The sequence below is a fragment of the Gobius niger genome (genome assembly GCF_951799975.1).
Source record: "Gobius niger genome assembly, chromosome: 20".
NCBI classification, from domain to species: domain Eukaryota; kingdom Metazoa; phylum Chordata; class Actinopteri; order Gobiiformes; family Gobiidae; genus Gobius; species Gobius niger.
In genome coordinates, this window is record NC_136871.1 from 16,605,342 (window position 1) to 16,629,557 (window position 24,216).

General features: G+C 40.8%; 1 protein-coding gene across 1 annotated transcript in view; it reads left to right on the top strand.

Moving 5' to 3' along the window:
- Nucleotides 1-1,184: 1,184 nt before the first annotated feature.
- The window catches only part of fbln2 (fibulin 2), a 32,797-nt gene continuing 9,765 nt past the window's right edge, over nucleotides 1,185-24,216 (top strand). The window contains exons 1-8 of the mRNA XM_079578975.1: nucleotides 1,185-1,230; nucleotides 2,304-4,021; nucleotides 14,744-14,861; nucleotides 15,114-15,243; nucleotides 16,166-16,343; nucleotides 18,372-18,581; nucleotides 19,432-19,539; nucleotides 19,750-19,848. Coding sequence (XP_079435101.1) covers nucleotides 2,386-4,021; nucleotides 14,744-14,861; nucleotides 15,114-15,243; nucleotides 16,166-16,343; nucleotides 18,372-18,581; nucleotides 19,432-19,539; nucleotides 19,750-19,848 — 2,479 coding nt within the window. The 5' untranslated portion in view covers nucleotides 1,185-1,230; nucleotides 2,304-2,385. The remainder of the gene's footprint in view (nucleotides 1,231-2,303; nucleotides 4,022-14,743; nucleotides 14,862-15,113; nucleotides 15,244-16,165; nucleotides 16,344-18,371; nucleotides 18,582-19,431; nucleotides 19,540-19,749; nucleotides 19,849-24,216) is intronic.

Sequence of the window (24,216 nt, forward strand, 5' to 3'; positions counted from 1 at the left end):
CACCAGGAGGCCTAGTGAATGTGGTCTCTGAGTGAGTGGTTGGTGGTGGTCGGAGGGGCCAATGGCACAGACTGGTTGCCTCGCTTCCATCAGTCTACCCCAGGGCAGCTGTGGCTACAATAGAAGCTTAAACGATGAGCAAACAACGCGCTCAACTCACAACTTGCTCTTTGATTGGGTGCAAATTCCTAGGAATAATATATATTGATGAAAGAAAGGACAGCACTTCTAGTCAGGATTAACTTTTATAGCCGGTCAGACGTTTCGCGGGTCTCCCTTCATCAGTGTCTGTCCTGACACTGATGAAGGGAGACCCCCGAAACGATACAATAGTAGCTTACCACCACCGAGTGCAGTGTGAACGAATAATGCAATGTAAAGCGTCTTTGAGTGGCCAGAAAAGCGTTTCGATGCATTATTATTATTATTACTATCTCTGTATCAGCGTCACTTTATCAACCACCTGCACTATAAATGTAAACTTTGTACTGCCAATGCTGACATCTTGATACTCTACATTTTATATAATGGTTAAATCTTTATTCTTTATATGTATATGATACCTCTATTTACTATTTATTTGTTTGCAATCTATCCTGTCTTTGATTGCACATTTACTGTCTATTTGCAACCCCCTGACTTTTAAATCATGAGTTTGCTAATCGATATAACTGATGTGTAACTGAACCATTTATTTCTGGCTTAATCCTCGCATCATTAACTTATTCTTTGTGTTTTGAATCTGTTGATAGCTCTCAAAACATTCTACAAACATGACATCTATGCCAGCTCTTAAACTACCTGCTGGGACAGTCTTATAGCCTATGACCTTTTTCTACTGGCTGCCTGTAGTCTATGGAGTGTCCTTCCTGATGGGATTTCCTCCAGCCAGTCTGGGGAAACTTTGGGCTCCCTCCTCCCTCCCTCCCTCCCTCCCCCGGACTTTTGCCTGCCCCCGCCTGCCTCTGCATCACTGCTGCTCTACTTGAGACAAAAGGCTCCCACTTTTGAGCCTCACAACACTGACAGGCAGCAGCCCCCAAAACATCACTTCTCACATCAGGACTTTACAAGTAGAAGCAGAAAGGAGTGGCTACTTTTCCTTTTGAGAGGTTTACATTATTAAAACCAGCTTTGGCCCACTGTTTGACATTGAGGAAAAACGTATCTGTAATCAGTGTTTTAAAGTTGGATTACTTTGTTTGAACTGGAACCCAAGGAGAGAATTTGGTAAGTTCTGTTTTGATTTTTTACAGGGGGGGAAATGGTTCAAGAATTGTACTGACACATTGGTTTTAGTTTAACTTGTTTTACTGCAACAAGTGTTAAGCTAACGTGATCAAGATGAATGAAGAAACGCACACATTAACATGCTAATCACTTCACATTAGGGACATGATTGCTGTAACATAAAACAGCCAAAAGGAAAATGGTAAAGTAGCCTCATGTTGTAGCGCTCCAGGCTTTTGCCATGTGTACAAAAGCATAGCAGCATCAGCTGAGAGGAACACAGGAAACCCCATCCCTCACCAGTTCACCTCACGCCAAACTCCAGAGCTGTAGTTTGCGTTCTTTAAGGTACATGTCACTTTGACTGGCTGAGTCCACCCTTCTTTTGCTGAGCTTGTGACAAAGACAGGGAGCAATCCAGGGTTACAGTCCCCATGTGGGGCTGGTTCAGGAAATGAGAAAGTTTAAACATTTACAGAGTGAAAATGTCAATGTCCCCTGTTGAATTTCATACAGTAAATGCATTGTGGTTCTCATTGGATTTAACTGTAAGCTTACGTAAAGTTGGAAAAAATGTATTCAAAATACAGTATACAATGTGTGTTAATCTAAAAGCATGGCTACAACAAATAAGTCAGTTCCATGATTGTGTTGTTGAACCCTGAACTTGTATTTTTATGCTGTTTTTTCTTTAACAACACCTTTTTTTTCCTTCCAAATTACGTCAAATGAACAGGATACAAAAATCCTAAGAATACATTGATTCTTATTTAGCATTTAGACCAGATGGTTGCATCATGATGATTGATTTTGAAATACTCCAGAAGCCTTTAAGAATTGGCCACATTCCAAAGTCTATTATTTTGATATTATTTATTTTTCCAAAACTACATAATGATTCAAAATACCTGAATGCTGCAGTTAATGGTAATGAGGACCTGTCTTAATGTTGGCCAGCTCTAGTTCAAGGTTGAAAAAAACTTGACTCAATGAGTTTAATGTTGAAGCCAGATGTTGGTCTGCATATATTAGGAAGTATAAATTCTCGGTGTCTGCTTTCTTCTGTCTTCCAGGTAAATCATGGATTTAGCGTGCCACGATCATTGAAGACAGCTTAATGTTTTGGATTCCAGACTTCTACATTTACCTGATGCAATGGCCAATTTCTCACTGTTCCTCAAGTGTATGTTTGCTTTTTATTTTTCTCTTTCTGGATTGAATTGCCAAGACTGTACTGGCATAGTCTGCCCTCTCTTGGAAAACTGCATTGAGGAAACTCTTGAAAAGGGGGCTTGTTGTGCTTCTTGCAAACAAAAAGGCTGCTCTTGTGAAGGATACCAATACTATGACTGTCTCAATGCTGGATTTGAGTTTGGGAAAGTGCCAGAGGGAGACTCTTACTTCGTAGATTATGGAAGTACTGAGTGTTCGTGTCCAGAAGGAGGTGGCAGGATCAGCTGCCATTTCATTAGTTGCCCTGAAATGCCCCCCAACTGCATTGAAGTGTCTGAGCCTGTGGATGGATGCATGCAGTGTGAGCGGGTTGGCTGCATTCACAATGGGCAAAAGTTTGAGGCAGGACACTCTTTTCACACCAACCCTTGCCTGGCTTGCCACTGCCCCAATGAAGGTGGGAAACCTATGTGCTACCCTGTGCCAGACTGTGATCCAAAGCAAGTCCATAAACCAAGGCTTGCTGGACCACCTCTGGATGAGTCAAAAGTTCACCTCAACAACCATCCCTACAAGTTTGACCAGCAGTTCCCCACACCAGATCACCCCACCTCTGAGGGGAATCTGCCTCTTTTCAAAGCACCTGTCATGGGCCATGAAGACCTTGAGGACTATGATTATGGACCAACTGACTTTCCAGACACCTACCCTCATTCTTTGGTCTTTGCTACCGAGTCTGGCTCATTCAACAAAGTCAACAACTTGGTGCCGCAAAATGGAGAGCACACCAACAAGTTAGAACTTAAAGAGCATTACGGAGTTCACAACTATCCCACAGAGTCTGCGTTGCCTACAGAGAGACCACTATATTCAGAAGAAAGTACTGCTGTGCCACAGTACCTCGAAGAAGCGACCTCTTCTTGGAAACTTTCAAAGAATCCTACAATTGCTGAATTGGCAGATTTCAAGTACCCGCTAAATGCACATAAACATTTTGGCAGTTTTGTTCTTCCACTAAAGACAGATCTGGACAGTGATAAAAAAGTAGAGGAACCACGCTTGGACAACTCAGTTCATCTTCAAGAAAGTTCAGAAAGGCAAGACTCTTTGGGAGGCTCTTTGGTAAATCAGATCAATGCTAGTCAAGGTCAAGATAACAGACGTAATCTTTTCGATGGACAAAATCCTCTACAGTACTCTTTGAAAACCCCAATTCCAAACACAGAGGAAACTCCAGCTTCAGATCTCACGGAGCTGTTTGGCGAGGAAGACTACGACGAGGGGGAAGATATAGTACCTTTGCAGAACAATACCGGGTATCAGGACTACAACGTACTTTACGATGTTAAGCCAGTCAAACTGGACAATAGCCAGATAGAACCTGAGAGCAGAAATGTCACTCCAACTTACAAAGAAGACACTCCACATTCTACCACTACCAGCCAAACAACAACACCAGCTTATATGACCACGACTGCCAAGCCGCTGTTACGTCTGAAGCAAGACCTTAACAAGACCCACCAAAAGGCCAGGGACAAAACGGAACAGGATGACCTACAGAAAGCAACAACTGAACAAGAGGCTGCTGACCAATTTGGTTTATATAGCAAAGTTGAAGGTAAGTGACAAGTGAATTGTTAACACTTTGTGTGCGATAGTTTAGGCCTATTGAAATCTTATGTCACTAATCATTTTAATGCTTCTTTCTGAGTAAAGATCAACTAACATCCCTTTTGGAGGCACAGATGAGTTTTATGTTTGCAATGAAGGAGGGCATTAAATGTTGTTGTCAGAGGAGTAGATACTATGATTATCTTTACTTTACAACAGAATGGTGAAACTTGCATTGTATCTCATAATTCTCCTGTTTAAACAAGGGCTCTTTTCCGCCGGTTGTCCTAAATGGCCGGGCAGGTTGACAGAATATCTGAAAGAGGAAATAAATTCTGCTCTTAAGGAATGTCAACAGCAAGAAGTGGACCACATCCCACTGTCTGAGCAAGACGTTTTACTGCATGTTATCCTAGAGCTCCCAAAGGAGACATACAGAAAAGTTAGACCATTCATAAATCCTGCCGAGCTCTTACCTCATTTGCTTTCGTTGTTCTAAATTATTCCAAAGCTGGTAAAGGTGCTAATAGAAGGCAACAATATATATCAGTTCACAAAAACTGTAATTGCTCATACCTGCAGATTGTGGTCACCGATTAGTTCTGAGGTAATGAGACATAATCCATCTGCATGTTGTATTAATACTGCTCAGGCTGTGATGTGAAACATGTGTAAATTCAAGGAACAGACGCCCTGGCATTATATCTGTTGAAGAAAGAAAGTACTTAGTCCCTGAATCTATTCACATTTGAGAACCTCGGCTACAATAATATGGTTTACTTTGCTGAAAAGTCACAGTCAAAGCAATGCGGTGTCTGCTTTGTGTAAAAATACAAATTTCCCCTTCGACAAGCGTCATAGAAAACAGCAGAAGTAACACATCTGTTTCTGTACTGTACACTTTCCTCATTATGTCCGAGCTCTCTAAATCATAATATTGTATCGTATGTGTCTGGGTGAAAATCTTTAAGAGGATGCCATATGGAAGAGAAAGCCTGATTATAAACTGTATGTTCATGTGGACGTTTTTCTGAGCTATGCATTTTTAGCTTCATAGAAATATCTGTTTTCTTTGATAAACAGTGCTGTAAATGTTCTGATCATCAAGAGAGATGCGCTAAGTTATTGTTTCACTTGAGCTGAACAGTCTGGTTGAGAATGTACAGACTGCGGAGTTATCAGTTACTATGGCTCGCTGCTTTTGTCCCAGATGTGTTTCCACAGATAGTAACGCTTCAGCTCCTCAGACAGGCGACAGGGAGGCAGGAGGGGATCAGGTCCTCGACACACACCTGATAGTGGAGTTTATTGGAGTCAATGGCTGAGGATAGTAGCAGCAGCAGAGCATGCAGGCGAGAACAAGTGTTCTATCTGTGAAAACCGCTCTTTCATAAACCTGGCTCTGTTGCATTTCTTGTCTTGTGAGCTGCTGTGTTAGCTGTTGCGTCGTCTCTCTCTGTAGTTACAAACAATATATTCAAAAATGCTCACTTGTATATTGTTGTAAATTCACAACTTAATACTTGATACCCCTTCAACCATCCAAAGCCCATGGACACAATGGCAGTATGCACCAGTCAGAACCAGGTTTTCCCATTATGCAACAACCTACTTTTTGAACTTTTAAACATAGGCCTATATTTAATTTAAACATATTTTCCGGTTGAATAGGAGTCTGTTGTTCCATTTATGCATATTTAATTTATGTTTGAACCATTCAGACTGCAGCCTACCTGCCCTAGACAGCTTCCCTAAACCGATTTGGATCATAGCAGAACTAAGTAGCTCATGCCCCTAGAGGCCATAAGCGCTACTACTACTGGTGTCGTAGCTTGTTGTGTTTATTTACTCATGAATTGTCCGTGAGAATAAATACTGATGTTTTCAACCCAGTGCAGGGAAAGTTGCAAGCAGGGTTGCCAGGTCTGCGGATAAACCGCGTTTTTTTGCCTTGTTGTTTTCAAAGTAAAATTGGCTATTTCTATCTTTTTTTTTTTTTTTTAATAAAAATCACTATTTCTAATGACGAAATCTCAAATGCAAGGCTCTGTGAGCTGCTTTTTCTATACATGAGGGAGATGGGGGCGGTTTCTCATCAACACAGGAGCACATGGGCTCTGTTAACGAGTAAACAATGTATGACTGCGGGTGTCCGCGTTTTTTCAGATATTTTTGGGCGGGTTTGTCTGCTCAGACCTGGCAACCCTGGTTGCAAGTGTTAATCAACACTTGTATTACCCCCAGAGGAACTACGAAAATGATTTATTTAGGTAAACAAGTTACTTAGTTCTTCTTTCAATTGACAGCATTACAAAGGCTCTCCTTTTATTGTGTTCAGAAGTTCCTTCTGCTTTAGAACCTGCTTGTGTGTTATGTGTTTAGGACATATTAGCCCAAAGATACAATAGTTTTAATCGTTTATCTGCATCTGCTTTCCTGAGATGAGCCCATCTGAATTATATGTGTAGCCGATTCAAGGGCCCAGACAGTCCCCTGAGAGGTGCATGAAAATGCTAGTCACACCCCTGTCCCTGGCAGATCGGTTGTTGAATATGCTTTGCACAATCTGCACGTCCAAAAACTGACCAAGAAGATATTTAGTGGCAAACATTAAGGGACTTCAGTTCACTTTGTTTGAAACTAAGGATATTTATGCTCAATGGCGGCCACATGTTCATCCATAGTCTTATTTGCAGTTTCTTTCCAAGGACTGTGGACCCTATCCAAGATAAGGTTAAAACATGTAAAAACACTTCTAAACTCTAGATTATAGGTGGCTAACATTTAACTCTTAAGCAGAATTACATTATCTACAGTGAGCGAGAGCGCTTTAGATAACACGTGGTGGAAGTGATAGCAGAGAGATTCTGAAGCGTGACGTCAGTCGAGGCCTGTTTCATGGGCTATTCATCTTTATTTCATCATTGACATTAAGAGATTATGTAAATCATATGCTGAGCGAAGGTAAGCTTCAGCTCGATCAATACCAAATCTAATCTATTGATGCCGTGACAAAAGTAATGAACCCTCATTTAAAAATACAGATGCAATTATTTGTACATGTTTGACTTTTAAACTACTTTGTACATGCTTTTCACCCAGCTCAGACAGGTGAATCCCATGAATCACTATAGTGCACATTTTATATTCATCACAGTATATTTATTGAGTTCCAGATATACTCAGTGTACTTTTTATGGGTCAATATTTAGCTAAGTGTAGTGGACTGAGTGCACTGCTCCCAGCCAAGATCCAAGCAAGGGAGTGCTAAATTAGCTGCTATAGAATGAGCATTGAAAAACTATTTAATAGTTATTGCTTTTAATAGTAGCGCACTAACAGCGCCCACAGCAGACGGGCTGAGAGCAACTAAACCTAATATTGTCACATTAGCATTGATTTATTTTCTCTTGCCAATAATAAGTATTTTAAGACTGACCCTTTTCTCATTAACACTTATCTCATTGCAGATATGGATAGCACCATGATTATTGTGTAATACTTTCTGTCGATACAACTCAAATGAGCTGGCAGCACTTGTTTATAATGTGTTATCAAAATTAGACAACAGTTTGGCCAATGTTTGTATTTAGAAATTGAGTAATTAGTGCTTGATTTGGGCATGATGATTATTTTGTCATCTGCAGTTGATGTGGCTAATCTCAGTAAGTTTAACATCTTTTTGTTTTGTTTTGTTTTTGTTTTGTTTTTATAGAGCAGAAAGAAGGGCACCAGCTGCATAGTGACTTTAATCAGTTCTGTAACCATTACAATTAACCTTCCATTTCCTGAATCAACAAATCGCAGAAAAATTGTGCTTCGTGTTTGATTGTATAATGTGCATATGAAAGCTGATGGACTTAATGGACTAAAAAGAGAGTTTGCCGTGAGCAGAAATGGAAAGGTCAAATTGTGTGGCAAATGTAGCAAACGTAGACCTGAGTTTCCAAGCAGATGATTTTCAGCAAGGTATTCATCAAATTGGAATAGCTGTGATGGGTGTGATGCTGAGCAGAGGGGAGTCAGGTGTCCGACAGACAGGAAGCCACTAATTGGGAGTTGGCAGTGAAAGTGAATCCTTGTGGATTCTGCTGTTGCGACGATGTGAGGATGTGCAGGTCTTCGAGGTCTGACGGAAACATTACACCTGCTGAGGGCTTTTGTGAGTAACTGGGACAATAAGAGAAGTATAGGAGGACTATTAACAACTGTGCATGCTCTGTGTTACATTGTTTAGGGTAATGTCCATGACCATGACCATGACTAAATTGATTTCAGTTTCAGCCAACTAAAATTATCAATCGCAGTCGACTAAAACTTGACTAAAATTGAACTATTTGACTAAATCTTAGACATTTTCGTCTAAAGACTAAAACATATTTGGTCAAAATTAACACAGCCTCTCAGACTTCTCATGGCCATTTTCCTTTCCACCTTTTCACATGCCATGCTACATGCTATGGAGGAATTTGTAGTCAGACCGTGCTTTTCCAGTCTGAGCCACACCAAACCAAACTCTCTCCTGGTGATGTTCCCTGTCGCTGAGGAACAAACTAATGAATGCTGACTGTGACAATTAGCCTCCGCACATTGTTCTGAAGCACTGGCCACGATGCTGTTTGTGTTCTGCATTGTAAAGCTGCTCGGGTTGTGAGAGTGCAGGCGGGGTCCGTGCATTCACCCACAAAAACAAACACCTCATCCATCAACTGAATAGCACCAAGTTTAGTTCACTGGCGTCCCTTTGGAGACCTAAAGCAGGCTTTTAGTCTCTTTGCTTTTGCCTTCATTGTATTGTTAAGATCTGTCGAACATGGATAGCAGTTAAAGTTTATGCTTGTGGGTTTGTCTGTGATTAATTGGAAACACATGTCTAAATAAAATCTCCTGTCTTGAATGTCACAAACAGCTGTTCTCACATCTGTGGATTAAGGGGAGACTTAGAGACGGCGACAACTTTCTGTAGTGCAGTCAATTGTTATGAAATGGTGAAAGAACTTCAATGATTAAAATTGAAAGGAATAAAGTATTGGAAATTAATTAATCACATAGATATAGTATTAACTAAAGTCCTAAATCACATTCGCCTCACAGCAAGAGGGCCCCAGGTTCTATTCCCTGAAGCCCTGAGGCCTTTAGAGAATGTGCATGTTTTCCTGCGTCTGAGTGGGTTTCCTTTGATTTCCCTCTGACAACTTAAAACAGATTCTGTAGTTTCTGGGCCAACAGATAGCCACACAAAATCAATAGAAATAAGCGAGAAAAAACAAGCAATTGTAAAATTTGTATCATGCAATGTCTTTGACCTCATGCACAAGGCCAGATGCGCTCACTTTACAGACAATTTCACGAGAGTACCGCCGTTGTCTGAGGGCTAACAATCCAATTCACACAGACTGTTATGTATCAATAAATTCATAGTTTATTGTTGCGTTGATACGTCAAGGGCCAGTGTTTGAGAGGATGTGAGCGGGTGTCCAGATGTGGCGCAGATGTGCCATGACTTGTGTCTGAGGGGCAGCAGACAGGCCTCTGTTAGTCCAGACTGACTAATGAGCTGAGGTGTTCTCACTGCAGGGCTTCACGTGTCGTCAGACCTGGAACATCACCGTAGCTCAGGTCAAAGACAGTGAGAGAAAACAGGGGGATATGAGGTCTATTTACAAGCTTTGTTATTCAGAAAACATGATTTCATTTCGTAATTTGCAGCCATACCACCTTGAGAAACGATTGTGATTTCATCTGATCGCAGAAGCCAAACAAGGTGGAGCCTGGTTAATGAGGATGGGAACCAGGGGCTGCAAGCTTGTATGTAAGAGACAAGACAAGATGGAAATTAGTTGAAGCTGGGCCACAGTAGAGTGTTTACATGTGTGGGTTTATAGAAATGTCCCACCAGATAAACAAGTAATTTTATGTATATTATGTTCCACTTCATTATTATGACATGTTTTACAAGTTTGTCAAGACACATCTTAAGATTGTGTCTTGAAAAGTTTACATTATAATATATTTTATGTTAAATAGTTAAATGCACATAAAAGACACAAAATCAGACCTTTAGATTTAAACACCCCGACACAGTTTAGATCACTTGAATGAGCCTTTGGAGAGAATAAAAAGTAGTGCATGTTCTGAATGAGCCACTTCTTTCAGCGCTGAAGATTGCAGATACCGGACTTAGGCTTTATCAGGAAGGTTTCTGAGTTTGGCTGTCAGAGATACAGTTATCTTCCTAAGCATTGTTTTGGGGATAAAAATATCAGTTTTATTGTTGTAGACAAATACTGGACTTATCTACAGTGAGAACCAGATGTTTACATACACTTTATAAAAAGACACATTTGCGTTCTTTTTCTCACTGTCTGACATGAAACCAGAATTTCTTTTTTCAGGTCAATTGAATTGACCTATGTGAGCTAATTGACCTGGACTTCTCCGGCGCCCATGCGAGCCTCTGGAATAAGGTGAATCGTGGAAGACAGAGGACACGCTGGAGGGACTATGGGCCCAATCTTGTGTTTCAAAACACATACTATAGAGTAACATCTTGCAGCTTCTAGACTTAGCGTATTTAAGTGGGAAGTACGTGGGGTGGAGACACACTTTTTCCTCCAACCAGATCTACTCCGCAGCTGGGAAGGGGAGGGAGAGGGTTTGTGGGGAGAGAACATGTGCATTTGTTTTGTTTCGCGTTTACGGCCAAGCGAGTGCCAATCCGCACCACAGCGGACGGCTGTAGCTCTTTCTCTATCGAGACATGTTTAGCTCACGATGGGTTAATAAAGTTTTTAGTTTGAAAAACAAGGCAGCGCCATGTAAACGAGAAAATGAATTGGGGGCGCCTTCTCGTAAGTGGCAAAGGCGCAGAGCACTTGGAAAATCTAAATTCGCAAGAGCCTGCACACCCCATGCGCCAGGCACAAGATCTGGTTCTTAATCTCTGAGCTGGCCTGGTGTCCCCTCGGGGTCCCCCCAGAACAGCTGGAGGAGGTCTGCGTGGATTGGGAAGTCTGCTCAGACTGCTGCCTCCATGACTTGGCCCCGGAAAAAGTGGGAAAAAATGGGTGGATGGATGGATGTAGAATTTTAAACATCTTTTTTATTTGCTAATCATTTTCATTAATATTTGGTAGCATTGCCTTTAAACTGGATTTCCTCCCTCAAGCTTCTCACAATAGTTGGCAGGAGTTTTGGTCCATTCCTCCTAACAGAATTGGTGTAACTGAGCCAAATGTGTAGGCCACCTTGCATGCACATGCCTTTCAGCTCTGCCCATAAATTTTCAACTGGATTGAGATCAGGACTTTGTGATGACCACTTCAAAACATTGACTTTGTTATCCTTAAGCCACTTTGTAACCAGTTTGGCAATTTGCTTTGGGTCATTGTCCATTTGGACACCAGCAAAACAACCCCACTGCATGATGCTGCCACCCCTGTATTTCACAGTTGGAATGGTGTTGCTGTTGTCTTGCAAGATTCCCCCTTTTTCCTCCAAAAGTGACCATGGTAATTGTGGCCAAAAAATGCAAACTCCAAACTACTTTTGGAGTAAGGGCTTCTTCCTGGCAGAGAGTACCCTCTCAGTTCATGTTGGCACAGTACTTGTTTCACCAGTTTCAGCCAACATCTTTTCTTCTTTTGCATTTTTTTCTTGGGTTGATATTCACATTTCAGACCACAGCCCGTTCATCTCTGGGACACAGAACCTTCTTTCTAATCTGGATGATGACTGGTCATTTCCATCATTGTTTGAACCAATTAACCTGAACCTTGTGTCTTGAAATTGCACCAGGATGAACCAAACCTCTGACTTTGTAAAAGGTAGCAAAAACCTTTCTAAAAAATTCAATCTGGCATGTTTCTGGCATTTAGCAAATAGAAATAATTTCTAATTGACCTAAAAAATTAAAAATTAATTCAGGTTTCCTGTCAGACAATGAGGGAAAAAATTAAATGTATCATTTTTAAGTGTATTTAAACATCTGGTTCTCGCTGTATGTGTGCAGCTGTGGAGTGATTACTCGAACACTAATATCTGACCAGTTTACTAAAAGTATCTCCTCTTAAGCTTTGTAGAATAAACATTTAATTTAAGAATACAGAGAGAATTACAATAGAGCCCCCTCCGTAATAGAGATACTTACACGTCAGTGGGACTGGTCAAATTTGATTGTCATACCATGTTTCTGGTCTTTTCTGTTTAATGCAGTACTTTGCTTATTCTACATACAGACACATGCTCATGGCTAGGCATGTTTCTTTATGCCACGCATTGGTAACTCAATGCACAGCCTCATAGTAGTGAGGCTGTGAAACATAAAGCCTCACTACTAGAAAAATAGAGAATTGTTTTTTCTTTCTTCTTTTGCTAGATTGCCCACCCTTATTTGGGATGCTGTGCAGGTGAAAATGTATCGACTGTCTCACTGCTGTCTTGGCATATGTTTGGTTAAGTTTTCTGCTTTTACACATCAAACACCGCCTTCAAGATTTTTACATTTTTCTGTCAGTATTGGCATTATATACTGTAAATACACTCTCTCTCCCTCACATTAACCCTCCTCCTCTTCCACCCTCCTTTCTGGTTCCTCTCTAAAAGTGAGTTTATGTGGCTGTATATTCCACATGACTGATTCTTCCTGTATGGCTTTAATCTGAGCTCAAGCCCTTTTACTGTATTTGAAGCCCAAATCACAAAGCGCTGTATGTCAGCTATTAAAATACAGACACATCAACTATAGACACAGATCAAAGCCAGTTTAATGTTGATCTTCCTCATTCTTCCATTTCACACTGAAGAAGAAAAAACTTTGCCATTGGGAACAAAAGACAAAGGCGTTATTACTTCTAAGTGTTTTCTCACAACTTCTATCACAGAGAATTCTTATTATGAATTATGCAGATGAGAGAGCAGAATGAAGTTGGTAGGGTTGCGAAGTGGGACATAAACGTCGTACTTCTGAATGTACACTGTGCTGCATGAGATTAGCATAGTTTAGGCTTATTGAGATGAAAACAAAGTAGTTCACATAAAGGGAATAAAGCACGCCGTTAAATCTCATCTGAGCGAAAACCATGTGCAGCTAATTCCGCAACGGGTCTGTGATTCATAGAGGAGTAAAGTTCAAACAGGAAGCTGCGTGCTGTAGTTTAATGCGGCAACCGTGTTTCCGTCTTTGCAATACTACGTATTGTGATTGACATAAATTAGGTTTGTGTTCTTAAATTGGATGAAACAAAGCTTCTTTTTTCTTCTTTTCACAGCTGGGAGGATGAGAGAGAAATAAAAAAGCTAAGGAAGGTTGAGTCTTATACTGTAGCAGGCGGGTGCAAGCAGAGTAATGTGTGGATGAAAGCAGCGGGCTGAGACGGCTTTGTAGCTCATATAGCTACTGTACATTCAGTGGCAAATGTGCTGAGCCATTGCAGAGCATTAAAGAAAGTTTCAACCAGAATTGTCAACTTGGGGCCACTTTGACTCGGATGTAAAGTTTGTCGTCTTAAAACATTGACTGACTGTCACTGTGTCCTTGGGCGAGACACATCACCCACCTTGCCTGTGTGAATGAGAGGGTGGTGATAAGGGTTGCAGATGGGCAGCTGCTACAGAAGTAGCTTACCAGCACCAAGTATGAAGTGAATCCTAGAAAATTACCTCAGCTACGAACTATCATCATTTCAATAAACCAAAGTTGTGTTCAAAAGTGTTGCCAGTTCCACAAATAACTCCCTTTGAACGACTTAACGCTTCTTCAACAAATGGGATAAGACGGTTTGAAGCCTTTACAATTCTGTCAATTAGAACAGCAGATCATGGAGGACTTTGAGCAAGTGACTCATCAGGTTTTACAGAATTACAAGCTGCACTTGATCTGTTATTTTATCAACCTGGAAAATCTCTGCTTGTGAACGCTTGTTCAGGAGACAATCTTTTTCATCTTAATAGATTATCTGAAACAGATTGATTAAAGCATTGGTGGCTAAGCGGTTAGCGCTTTTTTCTCACAGCAAGAAGGTCCTGGGTTCGATTCCATGACTGTGCAGGCCTTTCTGTGTGGACATGCACAAAAGGTCAATCCTCCAACCAGGTATCTGACCACCAGCCTGACTCCTCATCTGGAGATGGGTCCCTGCCCCAGCGGCATCAAAGTACGGGTTGAATGCAGAAGACAAATTTCTCTACAGGGACAATAAAATACACCTTAACTTTAGATGTAAAGCATGACCCATAATGATTTATATAGACAATTATTTAGAGCCACAACTTTTAACCATAATGCTTTATTTTACTATTCATAATTAACCATAATTTATCCACAGACATGAATGAGGGCACAGACGTTGATCTTGCACTTAGAGTCAAAGACAATTATAATCCGTTTGCTTTTGAAGTAAATCCAGATATATTACTATTCATCCTCTGTTTCAAGCAATTTGTCAAGATCAGTCTTTTTTTTCCACAGCCCAGGAGAGGCATCTGGGTAAGCAGCGATCTAAGCCTGATGCATATCCCATACTGCTCCTTCCACTGTTGGTCATTCTGACTGGATAAAAAAAAAGTTTCCTCATAAAAGTCCCTCTGTGTCTGGTGTTGAGTTTACCTCTGGAGAATGTGATGAAATGTTGAAGGCGCCTTGGAGATTTGCTGGAGCTCAGTGTGTGTTTGTGTGCGCTGCTCCAGCCTGCTCTGCAGTAGATTTACAGTGGTGTGAATATGTCCGCAGGTGGGGCAGATGATGCCCTGGTGCAGAGCTGCTGTGTCGCTGGGCAGAAGTGGGCCACACAGAAGGACCACTGTGTTGATATGCCATTCCTGAGCAATGACAAGACATCTATATGCAGGTATGTAAGCAGAGACACTAAATACTAGTAATAGAGACAGGAGTGCCCAAAGTGAGGCCTGAGGGGAAAAGTAAACTCCAAGGGGAGTTGTTTGGCCTCCATGACGGTGCGTAGATTTGTAAGGAGCATCTGATTTATTTGTGCATTAATTAGATTTATTATTATGTGTTGCTATAAGACTCACCTACTATTAGCATCCCCTTGAGTCTTGTCATACTAGTTCATACTCAGTACAGTGTTTATTTCTTGCAGTATAGCTCAGAAGCAGTGCTGCTTGAGCTCAGTGCGGGAGGCCCACTGTGAGTCTGGTCTGACTGCTGCCAGAGCTGGGAGCCCCTGTGGTGTAGACCAAGAAGCCCTGTGTCCCGACGATACATACCAGGCAAGTCCTAACCAGCCATGATCACCTGCCGATGCTGTACATTACTTTTATAGTTTATTTAATTAACGTGTGTTCAAAAGGACCTGGTTTAAAACAGTCAAAATGACTATAAAATACTTGAGGCATAAGTGCAAGTAAAACTCTTACCATCATCATTTAAATAATAACTATGTTAATAGTTAGTCTTACTGTATATTTATCATTTAATTTCTGAATTCTGCGTCAAAAATGCTCCTTAACAAACTAAGATTTAAAAGACAAGAACATTTTCAAGAGATTTACAAGAGACACCTCAGTTTAAACAAAGTTGTTGCCAAAGTTTCAGTATTACACACACTATAAAGAGAGATTCATCTAATTATTTCATTTCTCGTGCTCTGGATCACAAATGAGACATGATTTATTCAGAAAATTGGCTTGGAAAATGGCCAGAAAGAATGCTTTGGCCGGGGAAGGGTCCATTGTAAATGTCAGCAGGCTGGGAGGTGAAAACTTGTTCCAGATCACCATCTTTTGGCACCATCTTTCTCATTTTCAACTTCATTCATGCCATTTGCACAATGCAAAACAAATACTTCTTCTTTGTGCTTCTTTGTCTTGATGTGTGCTTATTACACACATTAAGACTGATAAGATAAACTGATGTAGACTTGAGTAACAACAGGTTGATAAGTATAGCCACAATCTCAACCTTAGAGCCTATGAACCTTCCATGACGCTGGAGTGTTGTCTGAACTCATCACCTTCATCTTCAGCTGTCTGCACACGCATGAGGTGGGCACCATGGGCATGTGCATCTTTTCCACAGAGGATCCAAGTATAATAAAGTGTACACTATGGATTCTATGTGGTATTCCTAACTGAGGGAAGGGATTCGCTGAAATAAAACTGGCTTTCTAACCCTTGAGTTTTGTGTGGACAGGTGTGCTGCAGTTGTTGTGCCCTGGGTCTACGAATGCGGCAGGAGGGCCTGAGCTGTGACAGCCACCTCTCTCTGGGATATCCATGTGGACACATCTTCCTAACCTGCTGCGAAGAGGAGCCCGCCCCAAGCCTATGGAGTAAACACAAGCCCAGAGCCACCACAAGACCCATGCAAGGTATCAAACTCTGCAGTATTTTCAGTGAGGCTATGACTGTGTACCTTCTAGATCAACAAAAGAAAAGTTTTTGGAGGATCGTGTGGTGTTGCCTTTTAAAGTTGTGTGTTGTAATAATCCCCGTTTATAAGCAGGTAAGAATCATAAAGCGTAGCCACCAACGTATATCAATATGTTCTGCGTACTGTTGTGTGCGCCATTGTCCCTGACTCAGGATGTTTTGATGTTTGAAGAGTCAGAGACATACAGTATGCTGCATCTTAGCTAGTTGGGAGGTGGCTTCTAGACGGTAAAGATGTACAAAAGCTGGGTTCAATCAGGACCAGATGGAGGTACCGACTATCTCCTTTCATCCTTCATTCTTCTTGACTCTGGCCTCTTTGTGTAACAAGCCAAGGGCACATACGATACGCACCATTTGATCATAGCCTGTGGTTGAGTCAAATCGACGATTCAGAATATGATTGTGGGAGGGGGCAATGGTTGGTAATAGTTTCAATAGTGAGGTTGCTTGACCATAACACCTCCTTTTTAACTCCTTTTAGAGCTGCAAGTGCAATGGAAATAATCTTAATGCTTTTGAGAGTAATATGCAGGCTCTATTGCTGTACAGTCTATATAGGTTAACTGAACCCTAATCTCTGGAGCCAATAAGTTACATGAAACTGTTGCTAATATTAACTGGAGTTTATTGTATACCGTCTTTCCAAAGGCAACTGAATGCATTGTATGTGAGAATCAAACACCCTCTTAAATGCATGGACCTAAAAGCACTGACTTCATTCCAAACAATTAAAGCTTTATGAAATTATCCGGATACAAAGACATTCTTCCACCATCTGCTAATGATTGTCTCTGCCTCCTAAGCCTCTTCCTTGCTTGTCCTTTATCCTTGCTCCTTTGATTGCTTTCAGCAGATGTCATTATTCAAGCAGGTTGTTAACAGCTTACTCCACACATTTGGAGGAAGCTTTTATGTCCAGATACGCAGCTGGGGAGTTTGGGTTTGTTTTATGAGAGATGCATCTGGGCTTTACGATGAGGTAAATGCCATTGACATTACATCGCTGACGTCTCATTGAAAAGTTTAATTTCTGTTCTTAAAGGGCATGTTCAGATGACGTTATTTTGGTTGGGAGGATATTAACCTGCGCAAAGCTGAATGCTATGCGAGTGTAGTCAGTCTTTATGGATGAAAAAAGAAAAAGGATGTAATTATTTCCAATGGGGGACATGTTCTCATTCAGTGACTCACTGCCTTTTAATTAAAAAGCAAACATTCAGTCGGCTCGCTCCTTTGAATGTAAACCAGTGACTGGGAGGAAAAGTGTAGCTCCACAGTGTAGCACTGTTGGCTCTTCCTCTGTGAGTGTAAAGGTGGTGACACATAAATAGAGCTCTATTGTTACAGAGACATACTTTAGGCAATAAGCTACATGCACAACAACATGCATCAAGCTGCAACATTAAGAGCGACTCTCTAGTACATGTTTATCTCTTTCGATGTATCATTCTGTAACATTGAGCCTAACACTGCTACACTATCTATCTGATGTGCTACATTATGCTTTATCTTCTGTCTAATGCAGTGATTGCAAAGACAAAAGTCAATAAGGACTTTGGAATCTTCTAGCACATTTTTATCCTTGATTATTGTATATTCCATCATCACATGATGGAATAATATTTCTGCATTGAGCCATTTGCTGCCCCTCTTTAATAATGATTGTTAAGTTATTTAAGTTATCTGTTTGCTGTGTCTGCTGGTCACCACAGTCATGCACTACCAAACTGGGCCCAACCAGAGCATTTGATACCGGCCTTTTCATGTAATGATGGCAATTTAGAAATTAGGGCTGTGGTAAAAGCAAACACGCTGTGTGTCAGTGCCAGGGAGGAGCAGATGCTGTGCTGTCTGTTGGTGTCAGTTCCACAGAGTTGGAGCGGAGATACATTAAACAGGCATCTGCTGTTGTCTCTAATTTGGGTTTTTTCTCATTGTGGGACCTACCCCTCTCTCTGCTCCAGTGTTTGTCAGCCCGGTCCCCAGGCAAGCCCTCTCTATATCTGCCACGGAGGACGCGGCCAACACGCGGCTAGACGAGGATGACATGGACCACTGCCAGGTGTATGCGGGACAGCTGTGCCAGCACACCTGCACCAACGCCTGGGGCTCGTACCGCTGTGGCTGCCACCTCGGGTACTCCCTGCAGCCAGACGGGCACTCCTGTGCACCAGGTCACTCACACTAACTTATACAGTGGGTGCATGCCTTTCATCGTCTGTCGTTAGATTCCCTTTCAGATTATATTTATTTCATGTCTTGATCAAACTAGACATTTTCAATTGTGCACAATATGTTATGATTTTGCTTTATATTAAAGAAGGTTTACTTCGCACATCTCCTTTGTTTTCAACAGGTGCGTAAGAGAAGGCACAAAGGCCAAATATAGAAAAGGAAAAATCTCTCGCACACTGTATACTTGCAACACCAGTGTTCTTTTATTAATGCAACGTGGTTGATGATTTTGCTTTATAACTTTTTATTTTAGGGATTTATTTTGAGCATGCTGTGCCAAATTCCCCCTTGTGTCCGTCCGTCTATTATGTTTTTGCTTTTGTATTTTGCACAAATTATAGACAATCCAGGATAAAATATCAATATATCATCTTCCAACCACACCGGAAAGTTTGGTTATATCATATGCTCATTTGCAGTCATCTCCGTTGATTATTCAGCGGTTAAACTCCAATTGATTTAATTATCATACATAGCGGTGTGGCACTGGAGCACAGGCCTTATAAATGGCCTCATCAAAATTCTTAGCAACCACAAATGAAACATAATGGCAACCTTTCTGCACTTTAGCACTGAGAATAATGGCAAAAGCATTCAGCATTGGTCAGAAAAGGTCTTGGCCTGAGTTGACATTTGGAGAATTCTTTTAAATGTTTTTTTTTTTTTTTAAGACAGGGATCATAGATGTGACTGGCCAATGTCCTCTAAATGGATTCCCATGTGCAGTGAAGTCCACTTCAGTTGAACCTTAGACTTTTTCCAAACTCAAGGGACTTTGCTTTTTCACAGAAAGCCCAGATGAGGACAACAGACTCACTGAGGATGACGACCATCGTGAGACGAGAACCAGCGTAACCACCGCCACCATTAACCCGCTCTACTTCAACCCATGTGAAGGTACTGAGACTTTACTTTATCGATGAATGTATTGAACAAACAGGGTCTGGGACGTACCATGGTTAAAGCAGCTCAATCAATACAAAAGTCAGTGCTGCATGAATGTATAAGTTATAACAGATAAAACTGTCTTCTCAACGCAGATTTGCACTTACTGTATGTATATACATAAAAACATGTATAAATGTTGGTATGTGTGTTCTGTTGCAGATAAACAGTGCAGTCAGCAGTGCAGTGTGATTGGGGGCAGGGCTGTCTGCTCTTGTCTCCTAGGCTTCTCTCTCATGACTGACGGACGCACCTGTCGAGGTATGAGCTCACCATTATGCAAGCATTTTTGAGTACTTGCTTAATTTTACAGCGTATCGGAGCAGAGATTTTTAACCAGGTCCAGTCGTAGATATTTGGAAATGTCTGCTATGATGGATAATTCCTGGTGTAATGACAACTTATGTAAATGCAGTATGTAGCTGTTATTGCCTTGAGGATTTGGAAAGCCAGAGGAGGTTGGTGGTACATAGAGAGCATCGGATTAAGAATGCATTATGTTATTTATATGCAGAGGCGGGTAGAACTCAGTTACAGTTCCAAGTACTTGAGTAACTTTTTGAAGTAGCTGTACTTATTAGAGTTATTAGAGTATCATTCAGAACTTTTTACATATACTTAATATTAATTATTATTGAGTAAAAACAATAGTTCCTTGAGCTACTGTGAGTAAATTTTAAAGTTACAAAAGCTTCATGTGACACATAAAATAGATGCAGTTGGTTTTTCGTGCCCCTTTTTCTTCAGAAATATATATTTTTCATACATTTTTATGGTAATACCTTTGGCAATATGAGGATTTTCACTTTATTATTAAGTTTTGTTTCTCATAATGTATGTCACAACGGAAATATAAATCATACTTTTACATCCAAACAAACATTTTGTCCAAGTTCTTTACTTTTACTTGTGTATATATTTGGGTCACTACTTTTAAAGTGACTATATTTGGCATATATATTAAGCTCGTGCATGACGGCACTTCGGACCCGAATTAATACCTTTTTGAGTGACATGGCTGGAACAGGTAGAGGGAGGAAAATACTTAATTGGAACATTTTTAGTACAGGCCCTTTAAAGATGTAGACTACTTGAGTGCAATTATTTCAATGTAGGACTCAAACGTTTCCTGGGTCGACTGAGTCCGACTGTCCTGATCCTCATCAAACTCCTCCTCAGACGACTCTCATCATAGTAAACATTGATCAGAATGTGCACAGCTCCAGTGCGAAGGAGATGAGATGATTAAGATCACTACAGCTATGAACAAAGACACACTTGTTCTGCCGCACTCCTCCTCATTCCAATGTCTCAGACCAAACATCAGACCCACAACTTCAGGCGCAAGACTGACTGTCCATACTTTACTTTAGCGAAGTTTTCATCATTAGCAGAAGTTTCAGGGCTGAGACAAATCATTGTTTTTAGATGCATAGTCATACATCGATGCATCATTGTAATCGGGATTGTATAAACTATTGACTAAATATAGCCTTTACATTGGTTATCTTTTGAGGTTGCTTTGATCAGAATACCAGTTTTTGCAATTAGACAAACGTAGATATACAAGGATATCAAAGCAAGGTGGTGAGTGTGGAGGCACTTACCGATTTGACAGAAAGGTTCGAGTTAGTTTGAAAACGAGGATGTGCATCACAAAGTTGCAGACAAATAGATCCTCTCCTCGCTGTAATCGCTCATCTTATGTCCAGGTCAAATCTTATTTCCATATCAATTTCCCCCATAAATTAAATCAAATAAGCAAGTCAATTCATTGAACTTGTAAAAATCAAAAATACTAACATTTAATACATTAATTAAAACAATTGTACATATAACAGGTAACTATTTTAAAATGGAGTGAAATACAAATTCTACTGCTTCAACCCGGAGTTCTGAACATTTTAAAACATGTATTATGTAATATGGAAGATGAATTGAGCGAGCAAGAAGTACTGGCAGAGAATCCCGTGTACTCCTGTATTGAGTAAATGTTTTGGGCTTCTCTACCCACCTCTGTTTATATAGTGAAATGGGACAATATGTGATATAAATTATATTTTGTAAGTGTATTATATTATAGAACTTAAGATAAATTGTAACCTTTAGAGCACTTACTGACAATATATTATAATAGCCTATTCTTATCGTTTATCTCCTTTCTCATAACCACTACGCACAAGTATCTGCTTTGCCCTTTAAAGAGTGAACGCTTATATAAACCCTTAATCAACCTCCCACCACCTCATTGCAAAACTCATCAGTGAAACTACCCTTTTACACTAAACAGCAACACACACCTGCAGGAAATCTTGCTCTTTCGGGAAGTCGTGTACCGCCCTGCTTTGCTTGACACACAAATCAAAAGCTAAAATAATATAGACAAATATACGGAGAGCACATCCACTGATGGAAATACAGGTATTTGCTTGAAACTAAAAAACTGCTTCATTCATCAGCAACCTGAGAGTGGGTATCTCCTTTAATGCACACGATTGGAAGGAGTAGTGTTCCACTTCTATCAATGTGCAGGCCGATTCTAAATTGTTTCCACATGTGGGAGCTGGGTGGGCAGCGTGTGAGGGCGACGTGAGAGATTGAAAATGGAAAAAACAATGGAACACCCAAGGCTTTGTCGGCACAAATTTTACTCAATGCATGTTATGTTGAACTTGGACCAAAATGTTTTATCTATTTATTCATTTGTTTGTATGTTTAGTCCAGCTCTGGCCATTCAGACTTACTTTAACGATTACACTGCCATGAAAAATACTGCATATATTAGAAACCTCAGTAGCATAATTACAGTGTTATCTATTAAATGTTCTCCTTGTGCAAATCTGCTGGCATAGATTGTGGTGTTTTACAGATCAATGTCAGATGCTTTTGTTATAACAAGCAAGACTATACTGTATTCAGGACTGTAATGCTATTAGGGCTGCCATTCTCTCACTACAGCTTGAGACATTATTAAGTATGAATAATAACATTTCTATTGATTTATCGCTTTAAACTTGTACACAGTCAAACAGCTGGACTAAAATGAAAGATTGTTTTGCTACAGCTTAAAGAGAAACAATGTGAAGGCGAACAGTGCTGAAACAAGTTTTTGATTGACGGATAGATTTGGAGGAGTCACGCAGAAGACCATTAGCACAGCTGGTTTTGTCTTGAATTCAAATGTCTTAATGAGGCTCTTCCCTTTGAGACCTTCAGTTCTGTCCAACGCCGCAGGTCAGATGGGAGACATAGTCATTACATTTGCATGGATGGAATACTTTCTCCCCTGCTCTGATACGATCAACCGCTCAGCTACCCTGCTCCAACTGAGAATTACTGACTGAAAGGTCACCCAAGGCTACCATAACAAATAACATCAGATCTTTTGTAAAAGGGATATGCACATTTTTCAGGCCCGAACGCCTTGATGTATCTTTCTTCCTTCTGGCTTTATTATGTGTCCTTTTATATTAAAGGGATATTTCAGGATTTTTGACATAGGGCCCCATTGCCTAGTTATCCAGAGTGTTGCTGATTTCTGGAGATGTATTTTTTTAAATTCATGCAGTCCTTATATTTGAAGAGTTTAGTGGTGCTAGGCTAGTGCTAGGCTAGTGTATGACTATGGTAACTAGTAGCCTGCATTAAAAAACCTCTTCAAAATCATTGGCTAGTCCTCCCAACGTTGCCATATCTCCTTTGTAGAAAGCTCCTTTGTGAAATCCACGTGTAGTAACGCCGGCCGCAGGTAAACAAACTACTGTAGATCCGGTAACCGAGCAGATCACTCCGCCGCTGCGTAGCTTACAACCAGGAAGCTGATGCTGCTCAAGTATAAGTTCTTCTAAATGCAAAATGGTTATGTGAAAAAAATCTTCAGTCACAGACACATAGTCTGGTGTTATAAGTGATTTGCCTCAGGTGCACTGCTTGGGTCAGACTGTTTTTAATGCAGGCTACTAGTTACCATAGACGTGCGCTAGCCTAGCACTAGCCTAGCATCACTAAACTCTTCAAACACAAGGGCTGCATGAATGAAAATATATATATATATCTTCAGAAATCAACAACACTCTGGATAAATAAATGGGGCCCTATGTCAAAAATCCTGAAATATCCCTTTAATGTGGCATGGGATATATACTTTACCTCAGATGCCCTTTTTGGCACAGAGACACCGGCTTGTGGACATATTACGGTTCAAAAGCGTCTTCTCAATCTACAGAAACAAAGCACTGAATGTGATCTGAAAAAGAACCCTTACTTTACACAGCCTTCTCCTGTCAGCAGAGCAATCAGAAAATAGCCTCTTTGTTCCATGTTGGCTCACTTTGCCTCTCGCTGCTGTGTAATGTAGCCGTCCTAGGGGAAGCGGGCAGTGAATGCGGGGACCTTGAGGCTGGATGCTTTGTTGTATTGAATGATGCAGTGGAAAATGCTGGCCACTAGAGTTGGAGAGGTGGGCTTTTGACTCAAACACACATCAGCCTTGGTCCCTTGCCTGGCTGTAGACAGATCAGAGGGACTTACGCCAATAAAGAGTTAGAGGACACACTGTGGCAATATGGTTTGCACTCAGTGTCTGGCTGGAGTAGTATTTTTCTTCTTTCACACAGGTTTGAGTGATCG